The following is a 14,295-nucleotide window of genomic DNA, read 5'->3' on the forward strand; positions in this document are numbered from 1 at the left end:
AGATGTACAACATCTCTCTGTAAAAGGCTTAGAGCCTAAAAATGTATTATAAGTGGTTGCTGAATAATACATTGGCTTGATGTCGTAGAGTGTGGGGTTTTCTACTTGAATGAGTTTTCTCCATGTATATATATGTTGTATTGTATGCCTCATTTTTTTTGTTTAATGATTCTAATATATTAAATTTGTATATCATAATGCTAATGGAATTTTCTTAGATTTGTAGATTGCATCATTTTTCCTTTGATGATTTAATAATGGCAAATAAATTGTGTCCTATCCCACATTTATGGTATGGTAGTATGTAAGTGTATTACTTTGTTGTAATCTATTTTAAAGAATCATCAGATATTTGATGTGCATATTGGTGTAAAATGTCTTTCTAGGGTTCCCCCATTTTCTTTAATGGTTGACCCTCAATTGTCTCCTCTCCTTGGTGGGGATGTTCATGTTATGTATAAAGTCTCCTATTTTCCTAGTTCCTTTCATGGATGAAATAAAGAATAGTTTGAGGTTTCCTTTTCCCCTTCTTCTACATTGTAGTTAAAGAGAACTACCATGGGTATGGATTTGAGAAAAAAGGACCTATCCTTGTGCTAATGCTAATCTTATGGTTTCATTATGGTAGAAAGTGAGAAAATATGACAATTTATTCACAAGTAATTAGTTTTATTTACAATTTTTTCATGTGGTATTCTTTGTTGATTTTCATTAATGAATATCTTAGAATTGGAGTTCCCTAGTTGATGATAATATAGATATATTTCCACTTTTGCAAGAAATTTTTTGTGGTTTATTTTGATTTTTCTAATAATAAAACAGTTTTGCTAGATAATTTATACTATATGTGGCATATTCATCCTCTATTGAATGACCATTGGTCTCCTTTAACCCTTTGAAGCAGTCTATTGACATGACACACATTTGGTTGATATTGCCTTATCTTCCCTTAGAATTCTCGTATACTTCAGCCTATGAGGATGATTAATAATGCTATTGGTTGATTCCTGAGGATGGATTTCAATTCTCAAAATTTTATGCACAGTAAGTTCTATTGCATCTCGGTGCAAATTGATCCAATAAAAGTTTGACATAGTAAGGTTGTTCTACAATTAAATCATTTGTCTAACTCCAATTTTCTGGATTTTAATTGCATTCCTTTTTATTTTTGGAATTAATATGCTACTTGACACTTGGCCTCAACTTAATCATGTGGTTCTAAAACTTTTTATTGTTTGTAATTGTTGGAGAAATGCTCTTCTTGACTATCTTATCACGTATCTTAAATATTCAATTTCTTATTTTGAGGATTCAAAGCTTCTCTTTTATAACCCATAAACTAATCTTTCTAGGCTTCATCTAACTCCATTTGATCAAATGGATAATAAAATTGAAGCATAATAAACTACTTTTGTTGGTCCTATTTTACCTTTATATTTTGAAGATCAGTAGATTACACATAAGAAATAGTTTTTTTAATTAATATCACCATTGTGTTCCTCAAATTGTGTAGTTCCGTTATATGGGCTCTCTAAGGAGCCTTCTTATCCCTCTTCTCTTAGGTTTTCATATCTAAATGTCATCTTTTCATGGATATTTATAAAAAAGAGGAATAAAATCTTCCTAAGTTGGTTTCTCATCAACACTCTAAGCCTTTGGGTGTGAAGATGCATAGGATTGGATGAATAACTAGTTTGGCTTGATATCTTTGATATCTTCATAGAATTTCTTTTTGTTATGATTTGTGTCTTTTTTCTTTTGTTATAATGTTTGGGCCTTCTTAAAAATGCAACATAACTTCATTTAAAATAATGTCTTATCTTTAACTACAAGTTACAAATTAATATCAAGATTCTAGTTTCAAAGAAGATTATAAGTTTAACTTGATGGATTTTAACATGAAAACGTTATGTAACACTAGACATAATATTTCCATTCCAAACCCTTTATAAGTAGACCATGGAGACCTTAAGGATCATAATAATTTTTTAAAAGTATAGGATTAAACCATTAACCAAAGATTTTTCAAGATCATTTGCATTCAATCCATGTGCCTTGCATTTAGAAGCACATATACTCCACAAATAGAATATGACTCTAGATCAATTATTTGACTCTCAAGATCAACTAGGGTCAAAGTCACTCTTAATTGATCTATGTATGTGTAATTGTTATTTCTTACACATGTTCTAAATAATTGGTGAATGGTGTTAGTCATAGTCTTCTTAGTAATCTCTTATTGAATGACTTCTTACAATAAATATTGCTATATAAAGACATAATCATTCATATTTGAAATATTAAATAATTACTTGTAGATTCAAAGTACATACGATGTACCACGTACACAATCCTTTAATCATATATGATATATTATAAATCTAATCCCAAAAATTCAACAAATAAGATCAATTGTCAAATTTTAATTTTAATTCATAATTATCTATCCAACATACTAGAGGTTTTAGTTAATTGAAATTCTAAAACATCTTAGATTTCAAATTTGAATTAATTAAAAATTAGGAGAACATCCATATATTCAATAAACGCTACCTTAATATGACCCACTATCATCACCAAAAACAATTAAAATTAGGTAACTTTCACCATTAATGCATTGAAAATCAAACACTATCGAACACCACCATAGAATAACCTAGAATTTTCTTACAGTCAAACACTAACAAAAGAATAATCAAGAATTTTTTCATAGTCAAACACTATCATAGTATCATAGATAATGCGCATATAAAACAAATGTGTAATGGACCCAGAGTTCGTACTAGAATTTTGTCTAAATCTAGAATTTAGTATGTCACCATTGTAGAATTCGAGTGGGGTCATGAATCTGGAAGAATGCTGAAAAAAAGATGTTGATGGCCGACAATGCTGACTCTAGCTTGGTGCAAGATAAACGTCATTCCTGATCCAAAATTTACATGTGGAATTCCTTCTTGGAAGAACATAGACTTCAGGTAAAATATGGAGTATTCAAACCTCTGAAGTTCGGCCAAACGCCAAACAAGTGTGATTCGCCATAAACTACTTATATGATTCTAAATTTCCATGAAAGTCTTGCGTATTCCTTACTTACAGAATTTGTCAGCATCTGCTTCAAAACTTCTGCGAATAGATGGACAAATACAGAGCTATGCTTATCCTCACTACGAATGTCCTCATGTTTCTTGTCATAGTTTCCGCTCAGCCAGGTAACACAAAATGGCGAGATTTTAGTCTAACATCTCTTCATTTCTTTATTTTTCTTATTATTTCTCATTTGTTGTGAAAATATTAAATCAATAAATGCCCGAACCTTACATAACCGCAACATTATTTCTCATTTGTTGAAAAGCAGGATTTCTGAGCATTAATTGCGGCGGGGGAAATAACTACACTGATTCGGTGACGAATCTAACATGGAGTTCCGATGTTAACTACATAGATGTGGGTGAGGTAGCGAATATTAGTAACTCAAGTATACCATATTACTTGCAGTCATTACGTTACTTTCCAAAGCCTCTGAAAAAGTCTTGCTATAGCTTGCCTTTAAAAATTAATGTCCCTTATCTCTTACGCCTGCGGTTTCTTTTTGGTAATTATAATGGAATCCAAACGCTTCCCAGCTTCAATGTTTCTCTGGAGACACAAGGCATGCTTATTGAGAACAACCATTCCATCCGATCAGCGGAAACCCCTCAATTTACCAGAGAAAGTATCATCACCAGTTCTAGTGGCGTCCTCTATGTTTGCTTGATTCGAATTTCTGACAGCAGTGATCCTTTCATATCTGCGATTGAGTTGAGGAGTCTTTCAGGCAGCCTCTATGAGACTCAGGTAAAGCCTGGAATAATGTTGAGTACACTATCAAGATATGATCTGGCTGCTCAATCATCAGACGTTATCAGGTATTTATTTTCTTAATCAAGATTATTAGATTACTAATCTTGATAAGAACAGGGATCTACTTGTATTCACCATCTAGTGCTTATAAAAAATTATCTTTTGACATTTGTATATAAAAAGGAAGAAAGATGAAATAAATTGATATTCTTTACTGAAAATATAGATAGTAATTGATATAATTCAGGTAAACATAAAATTAGAGATTTGTTAGTTAATAAGATAAAGTCCTAAAATTAAGCTTTTATGTTTAAAAAATGAAAATCAGAGACAATTGAACTAAAAATATATCGCATTTCGAAATTCAAATTATTCATCCCTGATCAGGTATCCTCAAGACCGATTGGACCGCTTGTGGAGTTCGGACAGCTTCATGGTTGATCTATACAACAATACTATTATTCAAAAGGCACATTCGAACAGAGTGGTTTTGAATCAGAATAATGTCACCAGCTTTCCTCCTACTGTTGTAATGCAGACAGCTGTAATTTCCAAAACTACTATAAATCGATTGCGTTTAATACTTTCGCAACAGAATACCAGAACTTTTGTTGTGTTATATTTTGCAGAAGTTGAGGTCCTCAACGGTTCAGAGGCAAGAAATTTTAATGTTATGGTAAATGAACAAACAGTTGGCTATATAGACTACGCTTTGCAAAAGCATTCTATTGAGCTAGCATTCTCATACAACTACACACAGGGAAGTGAAGTAGTGATATCTCTTGAAACCATAGACCAACCAGGAAAGTCTAGCCGTGGTCCTCTAATCAACGCTATTGAGTATTACAGAATAGTGGAGAGCAAGGCAGAAACTTATGCAGGAGATGGTAATATTTTAATATATTCACTTTTCTGATTCAAATTGCAACCTTGATTTCCCTCTAACGGAGTCGTGAATCTTGTTAATGTGCAGTGAATGCTCTTTTATCAATTAAAAGAGCTTTTGGTATCAAAGGCTGGATATCGGATCCTTGCTTTGGTATTGAATGGACTGGAATCAGATGCAGTACAGACCTTCCCGTGAGAGTCTTGAATATGTAAGTTGACACAAAGCAGGTACTTGTCTTTTCATGGTACAACAAATTTTGAGAAGCTGAAAATCCAGCATAGATTATGTAACTGATCATCATGACTTCTACTTTTAACTAGTGATTTGTCGGAAAGGAATCTGTCTGGAACCCTACCAGGACAGATCAGCCAAATGACTGAATTGAGAAGCATGTAAGAACTTCTAATTTAAATGTAATCGGTTAAATTTTCGTTTCAAAACATTTTTTCAACGATTTTGTTGACTCGTGCGTTAAACAGTTTTTTTCAGAACAACAATTTGTCAGGAACATTGCCACTAGACTTGTGTAGCTTGACCAAATTGCAGATAATGTGAGTTGAATTCTGTCACATATGAATTTCAGATATGTGTAGCTATTCGTCCTTTCATGTTAATAACAGTTTGATTGCAATTTTCAGACGCCTTGAAAACAACTACTTAACAGGAAGCATCCCAGACTGTCTGTCACAAATGAGTAACTTACAACAACTGTACGTTCCAATTCATTGCAGAAGTTGGTTAGTTGATGTAGTCTAAGTAACAGTCAGATTATTTTTGTATTTATACTCTGTACACTTTTCTACTCCTCCCAGAAATTTAGAGAACAATAACTTCAGTGGAGTTGTTCCGGAAGGGCTTGTGAAGAATCCTTCATTGAACCTCAGGTAATTCTAATATAAAAATAAAATCAGAATCTTGATTTCTCAATAAATGGGGAATAGGCAAAGATTTTAAGTATTCCTTATTTAACATTCTTCTGCAGTTATTCCGGCAATCCCTATCTGTGTCTAGGAAAAGATAAGTGCCAGTCTAAGCGTCATAAAGTCGGAACCTTTGTTAAATCAACTATTGGCGTTGTAGTCGGCTGTTCAGTAGCAATGATATTATTCAGTATATGGCGGAGAAGACATAACTCCAAGAAACTAAGGCAAATGGAGAATATAAACGCCGAGGAAAGTAAGGAGTTTGATTTGGCACTCTCTAAATAAATCTATATGATTGCAGATTCAATATACTTATTCTTTGCATGGTAATTGCAGATGCGGCTGTTATTGTACCAAACCCTATGAAGTCTCGTTCATTTAGTCTAGAGGAGATGATGAGAGCTACAAAGAATTTGAGCCGAAAAATTGGGGAAGGGGGTTTTGGAAGGGTCTATTTGGGCAAATTGCAGGATGGTAAAGATGTTGCCGTAAAGCTTCTTTCGTCCTCATCAAAACAAGGAGCAACAGAGTTCTTGAACGAGGTAAAGACATATCCTTTCATCTATTTGAAAATTGTTACATAGATTATAAGTTAATGGAATTAATCGGTGAAAATAAACAGTCGATGTGTTATGTCTAATGTTTGATAAGCAGATCGATCTGCTGTCTCGATTGAATCACAAGAACTTGGTCTCGTTGCTTGGTTACTGCAATGACTCCAAACAACTTATGCTTGTTTATGATCATATGCCCTTCGGATCACTTAAAGACCACCTCTATGGTGAGTTTATGAAAAGAAAATGGAATGCAAGCCGCTTGATCAACTGCCTATGAGATATTAATATAAAACTGTAATTTAATATTTATCTATAGAATCTTTCCATACATAAAAGACGCTAACATTAAGCCCTTACCCATTCTAGCACATCTACTTTTCTCATTTATATTCTGCAGGTTCCTTGGCCACTTCTTCTACACTGGATTGGAAAACTAGGCTTCGAGTAGCTTTAGATGCAGCAGAAGGTAGTAAGCGAGTAGTTTAAATCGATTACTCCAAATTTTGAGTGCATCGGCACTGTTGCTAAACCAAATTTCTTAAAGCTGATTTATGCATTTCGATTTGAATTTTGTCTGGACGTTTTCTACATTGCTTAACAGAAACAGTAAGATCTATTGCAAAAGTTTGATTTGTTAAAATTGTTGAAGGAATTGAATACCTGCATGTAAGCTGCACACCGAAAATCATTCACAGAGATGTGAAGAGCTCAAATATCCTGCTGAACTCCACTCTGCGAGGTAAAGTGGCAGATTTTGGCCTTTCAAAAATCATTGGCGATGACAGTGGGTCTCACGTGACCACCACCATAAAAGGATCAGTTGGATATCTAGATCCAGAGTTAGTATTTTATTCCATCTACTTTTACAGTATCATCTTATTGTGATTATTTTGGTCTAAAAGACTGAAGTATATATCATAAATATAATCGTCCACTTCCCTGAAACTCATCATAGTTTTCATTAATAAATAGGTATTTCCATACGAGCAAGTTAACGGAGAGGAGTGACGTGTACAGCTTTGGAGTGGTATTATTGGAGATCATATGTGGCAGAAAACCGATCGCCTTGGAGCGATCAGAAGAAGAACTCAGCCTTGTCAAATGGGTAAGATTTAATATGCTTCTTGTGGTTTAATTGCCTGTAACTTTTATGTATCGATAGACTCATCTAATGAAATGTACAATCATTTTAATCCAACAGGTGATGCTACATGTGGAAGCGAATGAAGAATCTGGTCGTCATTTGACAGATATCCTTGATAAAAGGCTGCGCCTAACAGAAAATGATTTCAAATCTTTTTATGACGTATTGCTTCTGTCAACAAAATGCATTCAGAGTGAGGCATCCAAAAGACCAACGATAAGTGAGATTGTAACACAGATAAGGGGTGCCCTGAATTCAATCAAACCGGAAGACACCACTAAAAAATCCGGAGAATCTGTCAGCCCTGCAGAGTACAGTTGCAGTGTAATTCATGTTGGTAGGTGACACTAGGATTATATGGCTACATGTGTGGCTATAGCTACTGCCTGCAATAGCCACAATGATAAGAAGTAATAAAAATTAATATAATTGATGTTATATAGATATATTGTTTTTTTTAATGTATTTTTTAATTCTGAGTGTAATCTCAAAATGTTAGATACAAAAACTTTCACACAATCGAAGTCAAAAATAGCAAATTATCAGCATAATGGATTGTGAAAATCCAATATCATAAATGCAAATTGGTTTATAGATGCTGAAATTCCAGAAAAACATAAAAGAGATAATTTTTTTTTTATTATTTTGATGATTAAGTTGTCCTCTATAGTTACTCACATGTAGCTATGATTTCATACTCCCACAAAAAGTATTCCGTATCCGTTAGAAAATTGCAATCTTACTAAAATTATAATTATAATTATAATACATAAATATAACAATGTCATAGTGAATGTTTTATATTTATATTAATTATAATTAGGTTTATCAGTATTTTAAGAGAATAGTTTAATATATTAATATATTAACAGATATTTTAATTTTTAGATATACTTTTATATATTATCAAGATGATTTGATTTCCACATTCATACATAGATTCAGAATCAAACCTAATTTTTTTTCTATTAGCTATAAGGAGTACCAAAAAAGGACAATACTGTTCACCGAGAATCAAGACCGAGGCAAAGCCTCACACCAAAACCAAAATAACGATTGTACAAGTATAATGGACCATGTACATCATATGAACAATACAAGATGTGACATAAAAACTAGTGAAGAACATCAAAGAACGTATCCACCCACGCAGTCCAACCTTGTGGGCCTTCCATCCAAACTATATTCTTCCTCTCCTGGATCTGGGCTAGCATAAAGGTCTCCTCCTTCCTGGAAATTTGGTTCCGCTTTATCACCTGGTTAAGTCTCCAACAAGTGCTTTCAAATATTCTCAAATCATCCAGAGACCTACGCCATTGGTAACCATACTTGAGCTCATACAAAAAGAAGGTGGCTTGACCATCTTTGAGAAATTTCCTCAGCTTTTCCTTCTCCATTATCATGGTGGTTTGAATCTGCAAGAAAATTTTGATAAATGTGAGTTTACGAAAACACTCAGTAAGATCTCTTGGCTTACCTTGATCTTTTTCCTCATTCCTGCATTTCCAGATCTGCCAAAGAATGTTAGAGGAAAGAATATTCCAAAAAACATTAGCATCTTTAATAATGCCATTAATGTAACCAATAACAATCTGAAGAATGTTGACATTAATAGGATAAACAATGCCAAAAAGTCTCCATATTTCTTTAGCAAAAAGACAATCAAATAAAATGTGTCTACCTGTATCAGGCAATTTGCAAATATTACAAATATCAGAAGACTGATTATCTCTTTTAATCGAAAGTCTATCAAGCAAAACCAACCACTTCAAACATTGAATCTTGGGCTCAACAGGGCTTTTCCAAATATAATTCAGCAGCTTATTCCAAGTTTTACCATCAAAAGAACAATACCAAACATTGTTAATATGCATAAGGATATCTTCATTATGATCAATAATTCTGTAAATATACTTAGCTTTCAGCTTGTCTAAAACTATACCATCCGGCCACTTGCACTTCAGGTGTCTTTGAGAGTCCACCTGACAAGTGGCAGGGATATCTTTAGAAGCATATAAAATCAAATTATAAGTCTTCTTTTGAGTATCAGGTAAATTAAATTTGCATTTAAGATCATCCCTAGGAATAAGCTTATCATGTCCAAAAATATCAACAAATTGAGTGATACCAGATCTAGCCCAAGACTTAGCAGAGCAACCTTGGTAGAGGGCTTGAGGCTTATCATTTATGCTCAAGTTCCACCAAATGGACCTTTCACCATGGAGATAATTATCATTATAGAACTCCTTATTGGTAATAAAAACCCGGACATGCTCCCAGGCATGCCAAATGGATTTGAAGATGACAGAACCTTGAACAACCACCGGAAAATTACCAACAATAAGGTCTCCGAGAGGGAGGTTCTTCCAAGAACAAGCTTTCTTGGGAAAACCTCTCTCAATATTATGTCTAATAAGCACTTTCTAGGGACTGTCACCCTCCAGAGAGTGAAAAATCCACTTGGCGGCAAGAGAAATGCCTTGAAGCTGAAGATCTTTAAGCCCTAGCCCTCCCAGGGTCTTATCCGTATGACACCATTTCCAATTAACACTATGAAATTTCCTATTACCTTTGCCATCAGACCAGAGAAACATTCTAATAGCCTTTTGAATTTCAAGAATTTGATAATTGCTAAACATCCACGTTGATGAATAATAAATATTATATGAAGATAACAGCTTTTGGCAAACTTGAATTCTCCCAGCAAGAGACAAAGATCTATTATGCCATTTATTGAGTTTATTCATAATCTTAGCCTTAACCCAATCCCACATGTCTTTAAGAGAAGGATCAACCGAGTAGGGTATACCGAGATACCTAACAATCTTATTAGGACCTCCCCATTGATAAATATATTGAGATAACCAATCCGGAGGTTGATCATCCCACCCCAAACAAATAGACTTAGCCTGAGAAATACGAGCACCAGAAATGGTGCAAAACATGTTCAGCTTAGTTTGTAGATTCAAGAAATTGCTATCAGAGATCTCAAAGAAAAGAGTAGTATCATCAGCAAATTGGCTATTTATAAGCTCATCATTGTTAGGAAGGTAAACCCCTCTAACTTCAGGGGACAGAGTGCTATCCCTAAGGATATAATACAAAGCTTCAGCAGAAATGACAAAAAGAGCAGGAGCCAACGGGCATCCTTGCCTGATGGAATGCCCAAGGGGGAAAGGTTTAGAAAGAGAACCATTAACTTCAACTTGTGCAAAAGCATCGCTGAGGAGAATTTGAACAGCATTGCAGAAATAGGGAGGAAAGCCAAAAGATTGGAGCATCATAATGATAAAATTCCACTCGACCCTATCGTAAGATTTTTCGAAGTCAAGAAGCAGAAGAGCCACGTTTTGATGAGAGCATTTAGCCCAATCCATGGCTTCCCAGGTAGTAATAAGATTCTCTAATATATACCTGCCTTTAATGAAGCCCGTTTGAGTAGCACTAACAATTTTAGGGAGAATGTGCACCAATCTAATAGCAAGAATTTTAGCCAAAATTTTATAAGACACATTAAGGAGGGTAATAGGCCTCCAATTCCTAATAAAAGTCTTATCTCCATCCTTAGGAAGAAGCTTAATATTACCCCTATTAATCTCAGAACTGAGAGTACCAACCCTCATGGCTTCATTATAAATATCCAAAAGGTCTTTACTAATCCAACTAATATTAGCTTTGTAGAACTAGATAGAAAAGCCATCAGGCCCAGGGGCCTTATTGTCCTTAAGGGACTTTATAGCCCCAATAATCTCATCAACAGAAATCGGCTTAGAAAGGGAAAGAGAATCGGTCGAATCAAATTTATTAGGTATAAGAGCCTTGCATTGCATTCTAACAGCTTCAGCTTCCTTAGTCTCTTCAGAAGAAAACAGGTTACTATAATAATCAGCAAAAGCCAAGGTAATACACACAGGATCAGAAATCTCCTGATTGTTAAAAACCAATCTATCTATGGACTCTTTAATTTGCTTTTGTTTAAGAATATTAAAAAAGAATTTAGATCCTCTATCCCCATGCTGGAGCCAATTAGCTCTAGAACGAACTTTAGTTCCTTGAATTTTAACATATTGATGACTACTCAGAGCATCCTTAGCAGCAAGGACCCTGCTCAAAAGCTCCAGGCTAGAAGAGTCAGACTGAACCTCAAGCTCAGCTCGCTGAAGATCAGAATTTAAGCATTTTTCAGTGAACCTAAAGTCTTTGGCAAACTTCTGACCTATAGTCTGAAGGAAAGATTTCCAAGACATAAGGTTAGCCTTCCATATATTAATTGGGGAGGAGTCCTTGAGATTAATATGATTAAAATTTCTGATAATTTGAATAGCACACAACACATCCTCATCCTGAAGAAACTTGGCGTTCAAAATGAACTTATTACAAGCAGGCCTTTGTTTACTAGGAACAAAATGGAAGCTAATACGAGTGAAAATGGGATGATGATCAGATAAAGTGGTAGCAGTAACCAGAACAACATTACCATTTTGATCAGGGAGAAATGAGAAGTAGTCTTTATTACCATAAAAATGATCAAGCCTGGAATAAATCCTATCAAAGCCTTGCTAGAAATTGCACCAAGTGTGCCAAATTCCAGGATTGCAATCTTTATTGTTGGCAAAAGGATCAAAAAGATTCTTAGAATATATAAATTTAGACCAGTGCATATTTTCACTATCTTTCCATCTAAAGGGATTGCCCCCAACTTTATCAGTTTGAGACTCTACCATGTTAAAATCTCCTCCAAAAAACCAAGGAATATCAGGAAGGGTGATAAGCCAATCCCACAAAGCGATTCTCTCTTTAGGATCATTAGGAGCATAAATAGAACAGAATCCCATGTGGGTATTATTAATGTTCATAGTAAACCAAATAGCCCTTTGATAGGGAGAAACACCGTGATTAGTAATGAGAGGTCCCCATTTAGGGTTAACAAGAATAGCAATACCTCCCTTACCTCTGCTATGGTTAGAGCAAAACTTAATAGCATCATTCCAAATATAATTAAGATTGGTTTCGAGAGTGAAACCAGTAGATTTGATTTCTTGCATCATAAAAATATCAACAGAATTAATAGAATTTAACACACGTTTAACCACAAATTTTCTGTCAGGAGACTCAAGTCCCCTAATATTCCAAGATAAACAATTCATTGAGAACCAAAAATAGGAGTACTACATGCATTATTCACAGAGATAGTGAGGCTATTGGAAATCTCACCATTCTTCTTAGTCACAGGTTTGTTTTTGGAACCAGGAGGCCTCCCACGCCTCTTAAAAGCGGGGTCCTCAGGTTTAGGATCCTCATCAAAATCTGAGGACTCCATATCCACATTTTGAGAAGCACCCATAGCAGCAATAACCTCTAAACAGTAATCGTCCTCAATTTCTTGAAACAACTTAGGTGGAAGCTTTCGAGTAAGCATAGTCGGCTTAATGGAGTTAACAATAGGGGAAGGGCCATCAATAATGTCAACATTCTACGACACAAAAATGGGAAGAGGAGGGACAGAAATAATGCTGGGGTTAATAATAAGGGAAGAGCCATCAGTAATAGCGGTAATCTATGATCCAGAAATGGGAGGAGGAGGGACAGAAGAAACACTAGGGTTTTTAGATTTTGGCTTAGGTTTACCCGCAATATTCCCCTTTCGTTTCTTTCTATCCCTAACTAGAGTAAAACCATCATCACTATCTTGATCAGCAACCATCGGGGGAGGAGGCAAGGATAGAATGTTGGCTGGCGACGTATTGCAGAAAGCAATAGACGGTTCAGGTAAAGTCTTAGAAGGTTTATCAATAGATGAAGAGACAACCAAGGGGTTAGCTGGCGGGTTAGGGTTATTGGCTGGTTTAGCTTGGGATTTCTTAATAATGGGGCAATCTTTCTTAATATGACCCTCTTTCCTACACAGAAAACACGCGTTTAGGCCACCTAAAATTTTGATAGGGCAAACAAAGATTTCATTCAAAACATTGACATTGATTTCAGACAGTAATTCTTTACCAGGGAGGAGAGAAATAAGAACCTTGACGTCCATATGCGGGATGAGCCTAACAGTGTCGTCCATTCTGATAGTTTTATCCAGAGGCTCTAATAATTGGGGTAAAAAATGCCACAGAAAGGGAGGGACGTTTTTAACAAGAATCCATTTGGGAGCGGATAAAGCCAACACTTCTTCATGGACGGCTTCAGGAGTCCAAGCCAGCGCCCGAAAAGAGGTCGACCCAACTGCCCAGAACTATTTTTTTAAAACCTCTTTTTGCGCTTCATGATTCGCAAAAAATATGACAAATAACCCTTTTTGAATTTGTCTGCAGAAAGAGATGTGAAAACCTAAGTCAATGTTCCAAAAATTATGGAACCAGTTGTCTAAGAATTTTCGAGGAGGACATTTATCTATTTCCACAGTAGCAAAGAAGATGGCAGTGTCTTTCAACCTATTCTTTTCTTTAACAATTTCAGCAATCATTTCCGAATTGGGATTTAAGGAAAATGAAACCGAGGAAGCCAATGAGGTCTTACCAATTGGGGCGGCCTCATCTTGCTCGAGACCAGCGACAACAAACGTAGCTTTGGCGTCAACAATACCAGCGGATTGAGCGACCGCCTCCGAGAAGGTTTTAGGCTTCAAGGTGGTAGGGTTAGTAGGAAGATTAATTCCATCAGAAATGATGTGAGATCGAGGTTTCGAAGCAGCCAAAGCGGATACGGAGAATGCTGAGCCATTAATTGCAGCCCCTGCCGAAAACGCAAAATGAAGGTTTGGTTGAACAAGAGATATACCACCTGTTTCGCTTGCACGCGCAGGGACACCCAACTGTTCACCGCTGGCGTCATCTTTCCCTTCCGGCGATGCCACAATGCCAGACGAAGACCACAGCAGACTGCGAAAAAAGATGTGAAAAAGACCTTGCAAAAATTTGCAGAGCATTTTACACTATTTTC

At 35.5% G+C, this 14,295-nt stretch overlaps 2 protein-coding genes across 2 annotated transcripts; one reads left to right on the forward strand and one right to left on the reverse strand.

The window, feature by feature from the left end:
- The first annotated feature begins 2,990 nt into the window (after window positions 1-2,990).
- Window positions 2,991-7,787, forward strand: LOC131028296 (probable LRR receptor-like serine/threonine-protein kinase At1g67720). The gene is made up of 15 exons (XM_057958544.2): window positions 2,991-3,209; window positions 3,356-3,905; window positions 4,228-4,727; window positions 4,814-4,937; window positions 5,050-5,121; window positions 5,209-5,280; window positions 5,368-5,439; window positions 5,542-5,613; window positions 5,712-5,905; window positions 5,989-6,194; window positions 6,307-6,433; window positions 6,607-6,675; window positions 6,859-7,048; window positions 7,182-7,314; window positions 7,411-7,787. Exons 1-15 carry the CDS (start codon window positions 3,134-3,136, stop codon window positions 7,696-7,698), a joined length of 2,745 nt encoding a protein of 914 aa, XP_057814527.2. The 5' UTR covers window positions 2,991-3,133; the 3' UTR covers window positions 7,699-7,787.
- A 681-nt stretch (window positions 7,788-8,468) lies between these two features.
- Window positions 8,469-10,976, reverse strand: LOC131856711 (uncharacterized). Its single transcript, XM_059208606.1, has 2 exons — window positions 9,791-10,976; window positions 8,469-9,664 (listed from the first exon to the last, which is right to left on the reverse strand). The coding sequence occupies exons 1-2, from the start codon at window positions 10,974-10,976 to the stop codon at window positions 8,469-8,471; spliced, it is 2,382 nt and encodes a 793-aa protein (XP_059064589.1).
- Window positions 10,977-14,295: the final 3,319 nt, after the last annotated feature.

Source organism: Cryptomeria japonica, chromosome 1 (genome assembly GCF_030272615.1).
Source record: "Cryptomeria japonica chromosome 1, Sugi_1.0, whole genome shotgun sequence".
NCBI lineage: Eukaryota > Viridiplantae > Streptophyta > Pinopsida > Cupressales > Cupressaceae > Cryptomeria > Cryptomeria japonica.